This window comes from Dipodomys merriami, unplaced genomic scaffold (genome assembly GCF_024711535.1).
Source record: "Dipodomys merriami isolate MVZ:Mamm:240054 unplaced genomic scaffold, mDipMer1.0.p SCAF_122, whole genome shotgun sequence".
In the NCBI taxonomy this organism is placed as follows: Eukaryota; Metazoa; Chordata; class Mammalia; order Rodentia; family Heteromyidae; genus Dipodomys; species Dipodomys merriami.
In genome coordinates, this window is record NW_027202516.1 from 2653800 (window position 1) to 2672907 (window position 19108).

A 19108-nucleotide genomic window follows, 5' to 3' on the forward strand; every position below is an offset into this window, starting at 1 on the left:
AAACCACTGAGAGGTGAGCTTTTACTGAGGGTGACCGAGCCCGTTCTTGGAGGGCTGAGGGGCTGTTTCCCCTCCCACATCTGCACGCTGCACATAGCTACGCTCTGGCTGATTCTACGGAGGCCAGTGATGGACTGAGGCGGAGGTTTTGAGCCGCTGCTGGCTGTCCCCAAGCTGCTGAAATATAAACAATCACCCACATTGGTTTCTTTGAAAGGAACATCATTTTTAAATCTTTATTGGTTAAACAGCTTCAAACAAACCCAGACAGGTTTTCGCATTGTGAGCTTTAGTGCAGAGACACTAAGTCATGCGGGAAGAGCACTAGCGCAGGAGCCCCCATGCAGGAAAGTACTGGGGTGATCGGGCGGTGACTTGCGCGACAGAAATCTACCCACGAATCTGCTTGGAAAATGACATGATTTTCTCCTTGTATGAAGGTATTTTGCAACATAAATGTGCTTAAACTTACATTTTAAAACACAACATCCCAAGAATCAACAATCCCCTTAAATAAAAAAAATAATTTATACTCTTCTTAAAGGAATTCTAACAATTTAAAATAAGTTTCGATTCCATATATATGTACATTTATAACTTAGGTGCTCTTCTGCACTCTGCTCATGCCGTCACACGGAGAGGGCTGCGCGGAGCTCACAGCGGCCGCTCCGACAGGGCAGTGTAGCTCCTCACTCTGGCAAAGAACAGCGGTGTGTACATCTTGTCGATCTCAAAAGCACTCACTGCCGTCTCCCCGGTGGCTCTGGACAGAGAGGACAAGGAAACTTCAACTCAAGCTCTGAGCTCCAGCGCGTGCAGGGCAGAGGGAATGCAATGTAACGTGGCGCATTCCGAAACATTTAACAACTGTGGCAAAGTACAAGGAACAGCCGCTACGAATACCCGCCCCCCCCAGGCCAGCCCCGGCGCACGCCCACCTTGCTTCTTGGCTTTTCCCAAGTACCCCAACCTCTACATCGAGACCGTGCACTTTTGGCAAGCTTGCTTCCTTTTCCTGTGATATTCTGGTATTTTCTCTATTGTTCAGAAACCATTTGCTATGGCTGTGTAACGTTACATGGTCTGCCTGCACAATAATTTAATAATGCTCCTTCTGGAGATTTAGGTTCTCTCTGATATTTGGCAATTAATATGCCTTAAAAATTATGCCCTTTAAACATACTCCTAAGGTGTCTAAGTCAAAGCAATAAGCAATTTAAGGTTTGAATTAAGAGGTGCTTCCCAATGCGCTGCGTTCTTAGAACTGAGTGTGTGCGACTGCTGTGCACGGCGGGCGGGCACCAGCGCTGCCATAGCTGTTCCGCCCTCTCCACCCCAAGAAACAAGGACTGCTAAAATACTGTGACAACTGAACCCGACACTCAGCAGCTACGCAAGCACCTACTAAACCCACAGATGAGTCGAGTTTCCCAGGCCGCCAAGCCTGAGCCAAAAGCCACTGTCCAGAGCATGGCTCCACTTAAAACGTTGTTTCTTTCTTGGAAAAAAGGGGGGAGGGAGAGGGGGGGGAAAGAGGGAGGGAGGGAGAGAGAGAGATTACAGAGAATGACAAAAAGGAGAGAGGTGGACAGGTGAGTGTCTGCACTGGTTTCAGGCCTCTGGATACGTGGAGAAGCCCGTCTGGCAGAAATGGTGGTGCTGGCGGAAGGACGGTTTGGGCTGACCGATACTTCTTGGCTGCGGGAATCTGCTGTGTTCTCATAACGCAGTGCTGCTCTCCTGGTCCACCAACCACCTTCCCCCCGGACCCGCCTGAAAATCTCTCTGGAATTTACCAGAATCCCTACCCTTGAGCTCTTCTCAGCAAAAGTCCACCCTGGCCTTGTTGGAAAGCACAGAAGGACATCATAAATCCCAAACAGAGCAGTCCCAGGCTCTGCTCTATTTAAATCCAATCCCCACCCCCCCACCCCTCCCCACCCATTCCTCATTCCTCCAACTAGGCTGGGTAGTACTGGGAATCCCTCTGGAGCCCCCACCACCACCCCCCCACCCCCGCCACCCCCCCCAATCCTCACCCCTCCAACTTGGCTGGGTAGTACTGGGAATCCCTCCGAGCAGAACTGAGTCCTGACCTCATCTGCGGGGCTCTGCCTCCTCCCCTTTCGTCTGCTTCCTCTTTCCTGACACTTGGGACTTGGAATCAAAGTGAGCGGACAGCCTGGGCGGCGCACCTGCCAGCTTTAATGTCACACGCACGCATGCGCCATCTCCCAACTCCCGTTCTAACCACTCGTTCTCTCGGGCTCCTCCAACCCAAGTCCTCCTCACTGTACAGCAAAGAGCTCCACACGGGAATCACCGGACGGATCTGACTTTGGAGTACACGAGCTCCTGGTTTTTAGCACCTGATTTTTCTAACTAGGGTTTACTGTAATCACATACAGGCCCTAAAGACAAAGCAAATGCAGAGAAAAACGGCCTGGGACCACCAGGGGCCCAGCACGCTGCGCTCGGTGCCGAGCCGGCTGAAGGCCCATGCAGGGGCACCACCACCCTGCCACGCCGGTGCCACGGGCGGACGCTGGTGCCCCACCTCCTCCCACATGGGCTGCCTCCCCGGCAGCAGGGCTGCCTCGTGGCTTGGGTTTGTAACACTGACCCGGAGGAATCCAACCCCGCAGAACCCGTGGGCTAGCCTGCACCCCTAGCGCCATGCCTACCCACCTGTACGTCATGTGACAGGAATGATGGATCCAGACAAGCTTGTTGAACCTCTGGTGGCCGCTGGAACACAGCTGCAGCCCCACATGAAAGCTGTGGTCTGCCTCCTGCACGGGAACTCGGCGGAAGTATCTGTACTTGTAGTCCAGTGGTTTCTGTGGCAGACAAGGGCGGGCCGTTACCAGACGGCCCTTCACGTCTGTGCAAATGTGCGAGGGACACTGTTCCTGCCTGGTCCCCAGTCACAGTCTCACAGTCTAGGAAGATCGACACGTGCTAATGGGAAGGGGTCTCCCAACTTTCCTGCCTGGGCTGGCCTTGAACCTTGATCCTCTTCATCTCCACCTCCCAAGTGGCTATGATGATAGGAGTGAGCCAGGGACACCTGGCTTCCCAGACACTTTTGACCTCAAGAAAGCCAGGATCATGATCACCAAGCAACAACCTCTGTCCCTCAGAAAGGAGCTGGCCTCCCCAGGAGCTTACAAGCGGGAGGCAGAGAAGCGAACGGGAGGCCCCAAGCTGACAGGACTCACAGACAGAGCCATGCCCTAACCACACTGGCACACGATGCTAAAAGGGTTCCATGCCCAACGAGTGCCCGAGGACAGTGCACTGCCCTGCTCCTTACACCTGCAGCCCGGTGCAGCTCGACTCAACAGGACAGAAGAAACGCACTACGCACAAGCTCTGTAAACACTAGGGCTTCCATCTGTTAGAAGAACACAGAGGAATGCAACGATACAGTCATTCCAGCAATCACATCTGCTGGGCTTTGTTTTCCTTTCGAAAGAACAAGGAGAGAGGATTACTTCCAGTAGGTAAGCTTATTCTCCACGGAGAAGGAGGCCCACCTTGGGAGGAGCTGGTGGGGGTGGGGGTGGGGTGCACAGGCACCTCTGCGAAGCAGCCTCCGTGTCACAGACAGTGGGAAAGGAACGTGTGAAGCACAACGCTGCCTGGTACTGCAAGGAGCCCCTGCACCGCCGTGCCACACGTAAAAGCCTGACCCACAATAGGAAAACCATCCAGAGAAAATCAATATGCGCTCCAACAGAAGCCCCGTGCTCACGCTGTAATCCTAGCTACTTGGGACACTGAGATGTGAGGAATGCAATTCAAAGACAACCTGAGCAAGAATGTCCCTGAGACTCTCATTTCCCATTAACCACCAAAAAGACAGACGTGGAGCTATGGCTCAAGAGGTAGAGTGCTAGCCTTCGCAAAAAGGCTAAGGGACAGTGCTCAGGCCCTGAGTTCAAGCCCTGAGTACTGGCACGCACGCACACGTACACACCACCAACAAAACAAAAACAAACTTTCCACCTGTCTTCAGAGACACCTGCATGTCCCTACGTAATGGTGTCAGGAACGCACAGTGCTCTGAGCATTCTAGCTGACAGCACAGGGGACGGGAAGCAAGGCGGGAGGCGCTCCATTCAGGAACTCACTTCTTCTTTCTTCTTAGTTATCACAGCGAATACTTTGGTCTGATTGTCTGTGTCTTGTGACAAACGATAATGACCCAGCAGAATAGCATCAGTCCTGAAAAATAACATTTTAAACCGATTAGCCATGTATTTATGTCTTCAAGACAATTATGAATTATGACAACAGCCACCAACTGCCCAGAAAAGAATCGGCTAGGATGATTAAACCTTGATTCCACAGCCCTACAGGAGGGAGGCTGGAGGCTGCGCAGGCCTTCCCAGGTCTGCCTCCAGCCCCTGCCACTGCGCCCTAAAACCATCTGGAGCAAGCCAGGAGCCCCCGCTGTGTTCACGGAGAATAAGGCCTGGCAAGGAGGCTGCAGCAACACTACCTGGTACTCCTGGTTCTCAGCCGGGGCACGATGGCCGGGGGCTCCTCGGGGGTGGTCAGCATCATCACCTGGCCATCTGGAAAGAACCTGATGTACCTGCAGAAGAGGGAGCACAACACACAGAGTACCAATCATACCCCGGGGCCAGTACCCGAAGCCGCCCCTAGCGTAACCATGGGTCGGGGAACGGATGAGCCATCAGTAAACAGGCTCAGCCTGTGGCTCATACCTGTCATCCTAGCTACACAGGAGGCTGAGATCTGAGGATCGTAGTTTGAAGCCAGCCCAGGCAAGCAAAGTCCAACAGATTATTATCTCCAATTAACCACACAAAAAAAGCTGGAAGTGGAGCTGTGGTTCAAGTGGTAGATCGCTACCTTAAGCAAAAGAGCTCAGGGACAGAGCACAGGTCCTGAGTTCGAGCCCCAGGACTAACACAACAAACAAAAAACCTTAGTGGCTTGAGAGGGATGGGGCAGAATGATGAGAGGGTAACAGCAGTCAAGATTCACTGTATTTGTGGGGCTGGGAAGGTGGCTCACTGGTAGAGCGCTTGCCTTGCATGCATGAGGCCCTGGGTTCGATTCCTCAGCACCACATAAGCAAAAAGAAAAAGCCAGAAGTGGCACTGTGGCTCAAGTGGTAGAGCGCTAGCCTTGAGCTGAAGAGCTGAGGGACAGCGCCCAGGCCCAGAGTTCAGGCCCCACGACCGGACCCCCCCCCCCCCAAAAAAAAAAGATTCACTGTATTTGTGAACTCCTTGAAGCTGATGTGATAACAGAGCTGCAGGCATTTCATCTTCCATAGAGGGAAGTGGCACTTTCAACTTTCCTCACTCAATGAAAATCCACTACATATAGCTTTTTTGTGTTTGCCTGAAGTGCTAGTGAATGCCACACACAAGTGAGCGCCATCAGTGTGCACACGCAGCTATTCCTAAGTGAAAACGGTCCTGTGCATGTGGGCGGGGGACAGGGAGCGCTCCACACCGCAGTCAGAGGCTGCAGAGAATGACACGGTGGGGGCTCACCTTTTGAGTTTGGGGGGCCGTGTGGGGACAAACCAAAAGTGAGGCAGGACAAAGTATAAGTGCCATGCTAACAGTGGAGAGCGGGCCTGGCGGCAGCTCATGCCAGAATACCTGTAGTACTCCACCTGGTGCCAGGCTCGGTAGAAACCATCCAGAGACTGCTCCCCCTGGCGGATGTATGTGGTTTTGCTGATATACACACCTAGGGAAAAAGTAAGATATTTTTTTTAAGGAGTGTAAGAAAACTGAAAGTTACCAGCACGTAACCCATGTTCAGCTTTATTTTTTTATTGAGGTTTCCTTTTGATCTGCTTCTTGGGTCCGCTGTGGAAGAGTAAGCTATGCACTATGGATCACAAGAGCACAGAAGAGTCTTCCCCTAGGCTCTGAGCAGGCTTACCATCAAAACGGACGCGAGGCCGCTCTAGGAACATCTCTCTCCAGGACGCGTAGGGGAAACGTTTAATGCAGCTTCTGCCCCACACTTTCAAACAGGCCAGGCGCCATATTTCAGGATCTCTAGGTAAAAAAGCACAATGGCAATAAATACAAGCTACCTCCCTCCGGGCAGATACACCTTTTGCTACCAGCGGTTTTTCAAGTCAAACAGTGCTACGTACAAGGTGTGGGCAGAGACTCAATGACAAGGCAAGGCTCTGCCCTTTTCTGTGGCAGTACTGGGGCCTCAACTCAGGGCCAGGGCACTTTCCCTTAGTTTTTTTCACTTAAGGCTGGTGTTCTACCATTTGAGCCACACCCCCACTTTCAGATTTTTGCTGCTTCATTGGAGATAAAAGTCTCTGAAACTTTTCTGTGTAGGCTGGCTTTGCACCAGCCTTCTTTTCAAGAGGAAGAAAAACTGAGGTCAGTACCTGGCACAGATGTAGAATCCTCTGCACACCAAGGACAGCTGCTCTAGTGACCTGAGGTCCAAGTCGCTGGACACCACCCACCGGAAGATGTACATCAGGACCTCCATTGGCAGTGCTGCGCAAGACATCTCCGTGACTCGCCTAGCCGTGCTGCACCTTCACATGCACAGTCCCAGTACCGCCCAGACCTCACGCAGTCCCAGTACCACCCAGACCCCACACAGTCCCAGTACCGCCCAGACCTCACGCAGTCCCAGTACCGCGCAGACCTCACGCAGTCCCAGTACCACCCAGACCCCACACAGTCCCAGTACCGCCCAGACCTCACGCAGTCCCAGTACCGCGCAGACCTCACGCAGTCCCAGTACCGCCCAGACCCCACACAGTCCCAGTACCGCCCAGACCCCACACAGTCCCAGTACCGCGCAGACCCCACACAGTCCCAGTACCGCGCAGACCCCACGCAGTCCCAGTACCGCGCAGACCCCACGCAGTCCCAGTACCGCCCAGACCCCACGCAGTCCCAGTACCGCCCAGACCTCACGCAGTCCCAGTACTGCCCAGACCTCACGCAGTCCCAGTACCGCCCAGACCTCACGCAGTCCCAGTACCGCCCAGACCTCACGCAGTCCCAGTACCGCCCAGACCTCACGCAGTCCCAGTACCGCCCAGACCCCACGCAGTCCCAGTACCGCCCAGACCTCACACAGTCCGAGTACCGCCCAGACCTCACGCAATCCTAGTACCGTCCAGACCTCACGCAGTCCCAGTACCGCGCAGACCCCATGCAGTCTGAGTACCACCCAGACCTCACGTAGTCCCAGTACCACCCAGACCTCACGCAGTCCCAGTACCGCACCAACCTCAAGCATGAGTCTACATAGCTACCTAACAGTCATGCCATGGTCACGGGGGTGTTCTCAGTATAGAATCTATTTGAGGCTACTTGTATAAAAGTGTAACTTTTCCTTACAAGATTCTCATCAGCGGGACACATTAAAATCAGTGTGTGGGGGCTGGGAAGGTGGCTCAGTGGTAGAGCGTTTGCCTTGCATGCCTGAGGCCCTGGGTTCAATTCCTCAGTACCACATAAGCAGAAAAAAAAACCCGGAAGTGGTGCTGTGGCTCAAGTGGTAGAGCGCTAGCCTTGAGCTGAAGAGCTGAGGGACAGTGCCCAGGCCCAGAGTTCAGGCCCCACGACCGGACCCAAAAAAACAAAGTCAGTGTGTGGCATCATCTATTCTAAGCATGCAACTCACACGGGGTTGTTTGTTACACTGTATTAGATGAACACTGAAAAGGTTATGTTTACGTCCTTGAAAATTTTAAATTGTCCTCCTCTGGGGGGAAAAAAAAATCCCTCAATTGAAGCCCATGTTTTAGCCTAGGAAAAGCAGTGCGTGAGTTTCTAAGCGTTCATGCAACACCGGGCCTGACGGCAGAGCGCTTGGCAGCGGGGCCAGCCCCTCCAGCGCTGCACTGAGACACGGCCACACCTGATATGTGAGTCTGGCTGCTCTCCAGCTCAGGCTGACACAGCTTGCGCACAGATTCCTGAAACGTGAGCTGCTGCTCGAAGCAGGACAGCAGGTCTGCCATCTTGCTGCTGGTGTCACTGTCCTCCATGCTAGAGGGAGGGAGGGAGGGAGGGAGGGAGGGAGGGAGGGAGGGAGGGAGAAAGGAATTAAATCCTGTAACCACAAACATATAGCCAGAAACACTTGCATAGAACTTTCAGATCTGCTTCGGTAAGTCATCTAAAAGCCAATTTTCATATTGCTTTTTAGAAGTGTAGCAATGGTTCTAAACTGAAATTTTCAGAGTAAAGCATTAGAAATTATTATCCAGAGAGAATTAAGTTTTCTAGGTTCAGGTATTGAGACCTAGTTTTAGTGTAGAGATGTTATGGGTTAGTGATAGACTTCAAGTGATTTGAAATCCTTGTATCAATAAATTCTGTATGTGGTCCTAATTCTTTCTAATCAAACAAAATAAAATATACAGAAGTTACTTAAAATACCTACTAAGGTTTTCTAGTAGATGTGCCTTATCACTTACTTTATCTTTAAAGAGGAAAATACCTAATTTGAAAAGAACTTAGGATCCACAAATCATCTACCAAAGCATGCAAACTGTTCAGAGTTCTAAAAATGAGGCGTGGCACTGCTTCCTTCCACAGCGAATACGCACTGCGTGTTTCCAGCGCTGTCGCCATCTGGAGACCGCGTGTACGTAATCTTGAACTCAATATCAGGCACAAGCTGCATAGCCCTGCGGTAGAACTTGATGGCTAAAAGAAGAAACGGAGCTGTATCAGCTACATGCAACGTTCTGTCATTTACTTTACTCTGAGTATCCTTAACTGTACTTGAATTCACTAACCTGCTTTACAAACAATCAAATTCTCTTTTTTTTTACATGTTGCAGTAGCTCCCTAAACAAACTGATCTCCTAAACCTTACTGCTCAGAAAGAAACTGTATTAGTTCTTAAAGCTAAAATGGTTAGCTCTGAGTCTAAAAATGCAATTGTTTTTAGCCACAATAAAACACTTATAAGTAAATTTTCTTTCTAGACAGAGTTGAAGAAAATTAGAAAGAATATAATGAAGATTTTGGATTTCATACTTCAAATTCAATTTCCTTTAGCCAAGGTACTTTTTTTCTTTTTGGGGGGTTGTGGGGCTTGAACTCAGGACCTAGGCACTGTTCCTGAGCTCTTTTGCTCAAGGCTAGCACTCTACCACTTTAAGCCACAGTGCCACTTCTGATTTTTGAGTGATTAATTGGAGATAAGAGTCTCACAGGGACTTTTCTGTTCAGGCTGGCTTCAAACCTCAATCTTCAGATCTCAGCCTCCTGAGTAGCTAGAATTACAAGTGAGCCACTGGCATCCATGCCAAGCTACTCTTATTTAGCTAAAAACCCTTAAATGTAATTCTTTTGTCAGCTGATTTGTAGTTGTAATATCCAATAACTTCCCTGGACAGAGAGACTGTGGAACCCAGGGCTATAAAGCTGGCCAGAGCTTTTCCCACTTGCATGACATATTCTGCCACATTCTAATATTCTACATGAATTACCATATATTAATTAGAGCTCAGATACTTACACACTAATGAAGACTATGTCAGAACTTGACCAACTGAACCCTTTTAAATTACTTCTTTTTCCTATTTTCCAATGATTCAAGAATAAGCGTTTTTCATGGCCCAATTATTACTTTTTTTTATGGTGGTAATAGGATGTGAGCTCAGGGCTTTGCACTTGCTAAGCAGGTACTCTACCACTTGAGACATACCTCCAACCTTTTTTTTTTTTTGCTGGCATTGGGACTTAAACTTGGGGCCTTGCTTGGCTAACACTTTCCCATTTGAGCCATGCCTCCTGCCTGGCTTCAAACTTCAGGTCTCTCAGGCTCCTGAGTAGCTAGGATTATAGACAGGGGTGAGCTGCTTGGCCAGGGAGCTATCGTTTTGTCCAGGCGGGCTTGCATCTCCATGCCCCTATTTACACTTCCTCCACGGGGTCACAGGGGGCCTCACATGTATGCTCAGGCTTGCCTTGAACTGAGATCCTCCCAATCTCAGCTTCTGAAGTAGCTAGGATTGTAAGTATGAGCCACCTGCCAGCTCCCAGTTATTAGCTTTAATATAAAAAGTCCTCATGTGGAAAACAGTCCAATCTAAGAGCTGTTAAGTGAGCATCTTATTTCTCCTTTTTCCCTCAGAATTAGAGACTGAATCCAGGGCACTGCAGGTGCTCCATCACTGAGCGATACCTCTACCCATCTTCATTTCTTAGGGTTATTAAGAGAGACAATTAGCTGGGTACCAGTGGCTCATGCCTATTAATTCTAGCTATTAAGGAGGATGATAAAGAAGACTGTGGTTTGAGCCAGCCTGGGCAGAAAAGTCCATGGTACTCCATGTCCAAAAAGATGGGCTGGAGGCATGGCTCAAGCAGTAGAGTACCAGCTGCAAGCAAGCACACTGAGTGAGTGCAAAGGCCTGAGTTCAAGCCTCAGTACTAGCCAGAAAAAAAAAAGAAAGAAAAAAAAGAACTGTGAAGTATATTCCTTTGGTAAAAGGTTTCCTTCCTACAAAAGGAGCACAGTCATTTTAAAATGAATTTAAACTGAAGTCATTTTAAAATGAATTTTATTAACACTAAAATGAAATGCACAAAAATCAATATCTTCTGAAGATGAGTCATGTACACATTTTCATCTTTATTTAAAAACTGATTTCAGAATATGGAGGCTGAAGTTATCCTAAATAAGTCCCAGTACAGAGAGCGGGCACCGTCGGGGTGGCGGATGGCCTACGCACACCAGAGGGTTACCTTCATAGAGGGCTCCGTTTTGTTCCTCCTCTACTGCCTTCAGGAAGAGTTCTCTCGCCTATGGAAGGACAAGAACAAAAGAAAATAAACTGGAAATCTGTACTAACAACGAGTGCAAAGAGCAGAGCCTTTCCCACACCTGGCGCTGGCTGCTCACTATCCAGACAAGACTCACTGTGACCTAAACCTCAGCCCACGCCTCACCTGAGTGGTAACACAGGGGTCGTGCACTAAAGGTAAGACATAAAACCTAAAAATGTTTATAGGAAAACCTTGAGACCTACGACTACCATACCCATAGAAGAGAGAGGAGTGAGCTGACCTCATTAGAGCTTTGCTCTGCCAAACAACATGGGCCACCAGCTGGGAGAAAATGTCCACAGGTCACATAGTCAACAAAGCACTGTTCTAGCACACTTAAAAAGTGTGCAAATGCTGGGCACTAGGGGCTCACACCTATAATCCTAGCTACTCAGGAGGCTGAGATCTGAGGATCATGGTTCAAAAGCCAGCCTGAGCAGGAAAAGACCTCATGAGACTCTCATCTCCAATTAACCACCAAAAAGCTGGAGTGGAGAGATAGCTCAAGTGGTAGAGCACCAGCTTTGTCTCACTAGCTTTCCTGGAACTTCCAGTCCTCCTGCCTCAGCCTCCTGAGTGCTGTGGTTATGGGCCTGCCCTACCACTCCTGGCTGAGGAAAAGCTCTTTTATTATGTATGTTACGTGTTCAGGCATTACAGATAACGAGCTCGCTATATCAGTGAACATTCCTATGTGCTAAAAAGGTAACTTGTTAGAACCTCTTCAATACTTAACTTTTCTTCCTTTGCCAGTTCTTGTTTCCCTTTGGTGTCTGCCGCTGCTTTTAGCAGGGCGCCTCTTGCTGCTCTGCAAGGCTGAGCTTCCAAGCCGCTCGACCCCACTCCCGGGGCAAGCTCAAACATCCACTGAGCCCGGAACATCTGCAGCTGCGCCTAGGAGGATATAAGTGTTTTAGGATGTAGCAGGAAGGGGGCTAGCCTGGGACAATATGTGAACATGCCTGGTATCTACTTCTGGGCCTCTTCGTTCTAAGACCACACAACAAATACCCACTAAACATTGTCTTATGGTAATTTTCAAGGCCAAGCACCAGTGTACTCCTGTAATCTTCGTTACTTGAGATCAGGAGGATAATAGTTGCAGGCTAGTCTGGGCAAAAAAGTTAGAGATCTCCCATAACCCACAGCAGGGTACAGTGCCAGTGTCTTTAATCCTAACAACGGGAAGGAGCAGGAAGAGCTGATCTCAGATACACACCTGCACAGGAATCAAAATCCTCAAAACTAACTGGCAAGAAACAGGGCTGGAATGTGGCCCAAGTGGTAAAGCGTCAGCCCAACAAGGCAAGCCTTGGGTTTAACTCAGGCCTGTTAAATTTTTAAACCTGCTTAAAACTTAAAAACTGTACCACGGCAACAGCTTACCAATGTAGGAAACCCACGTTTTAATTAGAATTGAAAATGACTTAGGCACTGAGCTTCCAATAATCTGTGTGTAAATATCATCTGATGGACAGCAGTGAGAGCAAAACCCTTCTCATAAATATTCCGTACTGTACCAGAGACATTTTTACAGAAAAAGCTTCACATGCTTTAAAAACTGTAAAAACAAACAAAACCCCAAAGGTACCCCTGATGTGGCGGGCTGTGGGAAGAACTGCCCCCAGCCCTTTGGGAATGGACCTGGCGATCCCAGTCCCCACCCAGTGGCCAAGGAGAGGCCAGCTGGGAAAGTGCACCCCTGCAGACCGCACCAGACCCCACCCCCCTCGTCCATCTAGAGAAACCTCCGCCAGGCAGCCCCACCTGCCTCCCTCCTAAAGGCCGGGCTGCACTGTGCAAGTGACTCCCGGTCTCCTTTTCTTTGAAGGTAGAAAATACCCAGCTCAGGTTTTCCTCATATTCTTTACACTGCTTCGAGTCCCACGTGTACTTCTCTCGTGCACTTGCTCATCTCTGACTTAAGGTCTTCGGGCCACACACACACAGTCTAAAAGCTTGTCAGCTTATTATCAGTTCATTCAGGGAAGTTTTCCTATCTTAATGCACAAAGATTCACTTCATTCTTTTTTGTGGCTGCAGTGTATTTTGCTGCATGAAGGCACCCTTCCTTAACACACCATCAGATTTTATGTTTTGTTGTTGTTGTTGGTCGTGGGTCTTGAACTCTGGGCCTGGGCACTGTCCCTCAGCTCTTCAGCTCAAGGCGAGCATTCTACCACTTGAGCCACAGCACCACTTCTGGTTTTCTGGTGGTTAATTGGTGATAAGAGTCTCATGGACTTTCTTGCCTGGGCTGGCTTTGAACTGTCATCTTCAGATCTCAGCCTCGTGTGTAGCTAGGATTACAGGCATGAGCCACTGGTGCCCAGCTACATTTATCTTTTCTATGCAAGCACATGATGGTACAACAAACACCTATGCTCAGGCTTATCTGCACACTTTACACTTCCTTTGGTCCACCCTGGAAAAGAACTGATTGGGACATCTGCTTTGTATTTAGCCCATCTGCCCTTCCAAAATGCTGTGGACATTCACAATTGCCTCCCGCCCGCCCCCCATGGCAAGAGACATTATTCGCCAAACTGACTAAAATTATTAACAAAGCTAATTATATACTTTCAAATATTTAATACTTCTTTCCATTAGCCATCCACTTCCATCTTTCTAGCCCGTGTTCCTCTAATTTACAAGTGCTCTGCCTAAGGATAGCAGGTCTGCCTACATAGTAAACTTGTTCTATTTCTTTTAGCTTGAGTTATGATGCCTTTTGTAATACTGAGGCTTTAAACTTTTAAGTGGCCACATGTGCCAATATTTTTCTTAAAGGTGATGAGCTTAAGTCTGTTAAGGCTTATTTTGAGTAATTCTTACCTCACAGTTACATAGCAACAATTACTGATACCTTTTCACTAAAGAAGTCCGTCAACATATTTTAAGTATGCTATAAAGCACGGAAAATCCTGTTACACTGAGTACAAACAAGAACCTGTGGCCCACCACCGCCCCAGCCCAGTTCCGCCCTGAGTCCAGCCTGGGCCTGGGAGAGAGGACTGTGTGCATCACAGTACGTACCTGCAGGTCTGATTCAGCAGGACTCTCGTTTTCCCCGTCCCCGGCTCTGACATCGTCAGAATGACAATCCTCCTCAGCTTCTGCCTGAGGGAAAACCAAAATAACATGAGGGATGTGTGAACACCAGCCTCCCTCATCTGTCCTCACTTCTTCTACCTCAACATCAAGTTCGGCTGTGGAGCCCACCAAACCACCAGAGCGGGGACAAAAGAAACGAGCCTGGAAAGCACATCCGTGCTTCAAACGAGAGCTCCATCACTGTGAACCTTTGTCCATCTCCAAACTATCCTAGTCCTAAATGAAGTAATCCAAGTCCTTCTTTCCTGAGTGGCTGGACAAGACACATGTCCTGGGTGATGCTGGTTCCTTCCTACAATCCAAGGAAAACTATTTTTTTTTAGAAAAACAAAACGAAACAAAATCAAGCATTTTGGTTTTCCTTCTTGGTTCTATAAAACCAAGTGGAAGTTTTCAGTGTTTTGTTTTTGCTGATCTTGAGGCTTCACCTCAGGGCCTGGGTACCATCCCTGAGCTCTTTCACTCAAGGCTAGAACTCTACCACTTGAGCCACAGCTCCGCTTCCAGGCTTTTAGTGGTTAGTTGGAGGTAAGAGTATCATTGGCTTTCCTGCCTGCGCTGGCTTTGAACCACAATCCTCAGATCTCCACTTCCTGAATGGCTAGGATTACAGGCATGAGCCATCAGTGTTTGGCAAAACCAAATGTATTTTAACTTTTTTTTTTGTCGGTTGTGGGCCTGAACTGTGGGCGTAGGTGCTGTCCCTCAGCTCTTCAGCTCAAGGCTTGTGCTCTACTACTTTTGCCACAGTGCCACTTCTGACTTTTTCTGCTTATGTGGTGCTGAGGAATGGAACACAGGGCCTCATGCATGCAAGGCAAGCACTCTACCAATAAGCCACCTTCCCAGCCCTATTTTAACTTTTTATGAGATTTATTCAACTGTAAATACAACAATAATTAATCCTCAAGTAACCATGGCTCACTTTCAATAATTATCAACAACTCCTCAATATCAAATATGAACTTTCAGTATTCATAGTTCTGAGGATGTAAAATGTACACATTTAAGTCTGTGAAATCAAGGTTTAAATAAGGCTCACTACTGCAGTTGGTTGAAATTTCTCGATTCTTTTCTCATCTTCTCCTGGCCCCGCCCATTTCTTGTAGCTTCTGATGAGCGTGGAGACCTCTCTGTAGAGCTTAGGTGTTGCTGAGGTGTCACTAAACATGCCCCTTTATCCTTCTATTTCATGTGAATTGTGGCTGGCTCAAGCAGGCCTGACTAGATTCTCGTAAGAGGTTTCTTGCTTTCCCAAGACTGCCTTGTGGGTGATGTGTTTTAGATGAGGAAAGAAAGGAAATGCAGTTGGCCAAGTGCTACTGCCGTTCCAAACACAATCAGCTCAGGCCAACTAAGAAAAAGAGAGAACTCCAACATTTATATCCACAAACTCCAGACTATTATATTGTTTTATGCCAATGACACAAAGTTGCTTCTTTGTAGATATCTTCTTCAAAGGGAACTTGAGTGACACCTATCAGACAAAACTGATTCGTATTGTCCCTGAGCTTTTTTTGCTCAAGGTTAGCACTCTACCACTTTGAGCCACAGTGCCACTTCTGGTTTTCTGGTGGTTTATTGGAGATAAAGAGTCTCACAGACTGTTCTGCCTGGGCTGGCTTTGAATCGTGATCCTCAGATCTCAGCCTCTTGAATAGCTAGGATTATAGGTGTGAGCCACTATGCCCAGCTACTTTATTTTTTTTAATAGTGTGAAATGAACAACTTTTCCAAGCTCCAGTTTAAAATGCTTCCCAAGGTAACTGAGAACAACTCTGCTGGAGAAATTAATTTGAGTGGTATAGAGCTCAGCAATGTTTATTTTGTGGATTATATAAATGATTACCATGAAAGATGGCCCTTCTTTTATGTAACTGACACACTAGTGAACATGTTCTATCAGAACGACTTCTGTTTTTCAATAGGAAAGTCATTAGTCAAAGTACTATAGCTGGGAGTGCTTTTTATCAAAAGACATCTTTGTTTAATCTGTTTTATAAATCCCATCTCAACACACTGGAGTGCTCTGCAGTGGAATAAGGCTGGCCTGGATGACTGACTGAATGCGACCGTGGGCTAACGAAGGTCTGATTCCAAGTCCCTCTACTTATCCTTCCACGACTCCTGCCACTCCCGGACACGGAAGCTTGCCTCAGTTCCTCCGTTTGCTAATACATTATTAGGAAACAGAGCCTGCTCAGCACTTGGTGTGATGAGTTCTATACAAAAATGGGGCAATCAGGGAAATGACCTTGCTGCTCAGCTAGTGGTAACAATAAAACCAACTTCATCCATTCCAAAGGCAGGAGGGTTTCACAAGGCAAATTGAAGCTATTGCCTCATTCCAGGGGGTGGAAATGCTTCTAGAACCACAGATAAACAGATTAACCAGTCTTCTTACACAGCATTACAGTGCAATGCTGCCAGCCTTATCTCTGGCAGCCAGGCCACAAGAGGGGTGCCGGCAATACTCCACTAGTTACAGCAGGGCATAATGCTGGGCACACTAGAAAGGGTGGATCAGGGAGGAAATTAATAAAGCAGCAGCTGCTCCCACATGGTAATGGATGGGCCCCAGGCTGGTGCTCCTGGGAGGTGGTGGAGCTCCGGGAAGTCCTCAGGTCCTAAGGGTGGACTGTGGTACCCTCCTCTTCTGCCCGTTCTGGCGCACACTCCAGCCATCACGTGATGTTTTGTCAGAGGCCCAGAGAGGCTCCTCTAGGACCCTGAGCATGAATATGCCTCCTCCTTTGTAAGTCAGTTCTCTCACGGCTTTTCTGGTAGGAACACAGGCAGGTACGTGGCATATTTGCCTCCCACTGAGAAGTCCCCTTGTCTTCTCACTAAGTCTGACTTTTCACTGTAAACTTCAAACCCAACAGGTGGGAAAGGATAGTACTGTAGGGTTTTCTCATAGTAATCTAGCCTCCTGACTCTTGGTGAGCAGTCAGATTGAGCTGCTCTCTCTACTTGGAACCTTCCTCCTCACTTTGGCTACTTGTCCTCAACCTTTACCATCCAGGTGTGGGCTCGCTGAGCACCCACGCCGTCTTTTGCTTTGTGTCTCCTAACTCTGTGCTGAGATAATTTGTTTCCTCCGCTGAAGACAGTGAACACACCTTGCTCACCTTTGTAACCTTAAGATCAAAACACTGGTTGATTCTCAGGAAAGGCTTTGGCTTTAAGAAAGACATCTGTATAAAGATGGTAATCTCTAAAGTACCTTTTCATCATTCTTGATCACAAACAACCTTCTGGTTTGTTCAGGCTGAAGATGTAGCATTGGACCAAAGTCTAACCTATGCCAGGCCAGTCTTGGTGCTCAAAAGTGTGGCTGAGTAAACAGAATGTACTGCAGACCTCAAGGTCAAGGATGGAAATGGGAAATCTGTAACAAGATGCCTTCCTCCCTGGCTAAGCTAGTGCTCTAGTCCACTAGTACCTTGATTCTGACACAAAAAACAAGACCTGGTGTTGACTGAGCGCGCATAGCCAGCTTCAACACCACGGGCGCCCAGAGGTTTCTGGTTTCCATGACTGAGCCTGACCTGAGTATCACCTTTCCCTCGGGCAGCTGTCTTCTTCCTGTCACTTTGGTTTCACCGGTGGGATTAGGGAAAGGGAAAGGTTAAGCACTTAATCCTCACTAGAAAATGACTCCAGAAAGTCTGGAAGAGTCAACCAGTGTGTTTTCTTTCCTCTAGATTAGCTATATAAAATAAAACCATTCTGTCAATGTACTTTATATTTAAAAAAAAAAAAAAAAAAAAGATGGGGGAGGGGGCTGGGCACCAGCCCATGCCTGAAATCCTTGGGACGCTGGAGGCTGAGATCTGAGGGCTGCAGTTCAAAGCCAGCCGGAACTGGAAACTCTATGTGACTCTTACCTCCCATTCACCACCACAAAGGAGGAAGAGGAGGTGTAGCTCAAATGTACTGGCCTTGAGTGAAAAATCTAAAGGGACACAGCCCAGGCCCTGTTCAGGCCCCAGGACCGGCACAAAGGCACCCTCTAGCAAAAAGCATGAGGGGGAGAGGTGTGCGTGGTGGCGTGACGGATGGAACCTCTCTACCCGGCACATCTAAGTACGCGGACAGGGATCTTTAGGCACATTCAGGTCCCTGGCGCCGGGGTCCGCGCCGGACTTGGCTCGTCCTGCCATCCGGATGGCCGAGAAGGGGCGGTGGCGGCCGTGAGGGCACCAGGGTCCTCCAGCGGCCGGCAGGGCCCCGGCCGGAGGCCGACGGGCCGCCCAGGACGGGGCGCCCGCGGGCAGGAGCCTGGGTAACTCCTGGAGGCCGGCCTCGCTCGGCCTCTCTCCGGGGCGCGGGCAACAAGTGTCCGGGCGGCCAGGGCTCCCCGAACGCGGGTGCGCACGCAGCCCACGCTCGGCACCTCGGTGCGCCCCCAGGGGGAGGCTTCCTCCGCGGTCCTCAGGACCCCGGCCTCGCGTGGGGCCGGCCCCCGCCCCGGTTGCCCCGGACCCGGCCGCCCGCGTCACCCGCCCAGGCCCCCGCCCCCGGTTACCATGCTGGCCGGGCGGGCTGCGGCCCGGGGCCGGCTCCGGCGCCGCCCGCGGAGCGGCCGTGTCCGGTGTCTACTCCTGCCTGTCTACCGCGGCGGGCTTAGCAGAGTTCTCGGTCGGAGAAGCGCACCAGGCAGCGGCAGTAACTGCGGGCCCGGCGTACGGCAGCCATCTTCGCGGGGTCGGGGCCAGGTCCGGGCGCGCGGGAGCGGCGGCCAGGACGGGCGGCGGGAGGCGCGAGGAAGCGCGGGAGCCGCGGGCCGGGGCAGAGCGAGCTGGAGCGCCGGCCTGCTGGAGACCCGCGACGCCGCTGCGGAGACAGGCGACGCACTGGGCCTGCGCGGCGCGGCCACGGCGGACAGGAGCGACGCACCGGGCGTGCGCGGAGCGGCCGCCGAGGAGACTCGCGACGCACGGGGCTTGCGCGCGGTGGCTGCAGTGGCGCCCGCGACGCACTGGGCGTGCGCGGAGCGACCGCGGCGGCCGGAGGCGGGGCCTCGCTGGTCACCTGCGTGGGTTCGGTGCGGCCTCGCGGACGGGGACCTACTGTGTGCATCTACTACGTGAGGCGACACCGAGCTTCAGACTCAGCACGCGCGTCCTGCCCGGTGGTAAACGTCATCATCTCAAAAG

General features: G+C 50.0%; 1 protein-coding gene across 2 annotated transcripts; it reads right to left on the bottom strand.

Annotated features, from left to right (window-relative positions):
- Window positions 1-205: 205 nt before the first annotated feature.
- Window positions 206-18797, bottom strand: Fbxo9 (F-box protein 9). 2 transcript variants are annotated; one of them, XM_070017289.1, is made up of 13 exons: window positions 18478-18797; window positions 13869-13952; window positions 11568-11726; window positions 10752-10809; window positions 8600-8699; window positions 7906-8036; window positions 6410-6524; window positions 5938-6056; window positions 5649-5739; window positions 4508-4603; window positions 4137-4230; window positions 2689-2840; window positions 206-763 (listed from the first exon to the last, which is right to left on the bottom strand). In XM_070017289.1, the coding sequence occupies exons 1-13, from the start codon at window positions 18478-18480 to the stop codon at window positions 655-657; spliced, it is 1311 nt and encodes a 436-aa protein (XP_069873390.1). In that variant the 5' UTR covers window positions 18481-18797; the 3' UTR covers window positions 206-654. The 2 variants fall into 2 exon arrangements, with proteins under 2 accessions (XP_069873390.1, XP_069873391.1); XM_070017290.1 differs by having other exon boundaries at window positions 13869-13948; window positions 18478-18796.
- Between the last annotated feature and the right edge of the window lie 311 nt (window positions 18798-19108).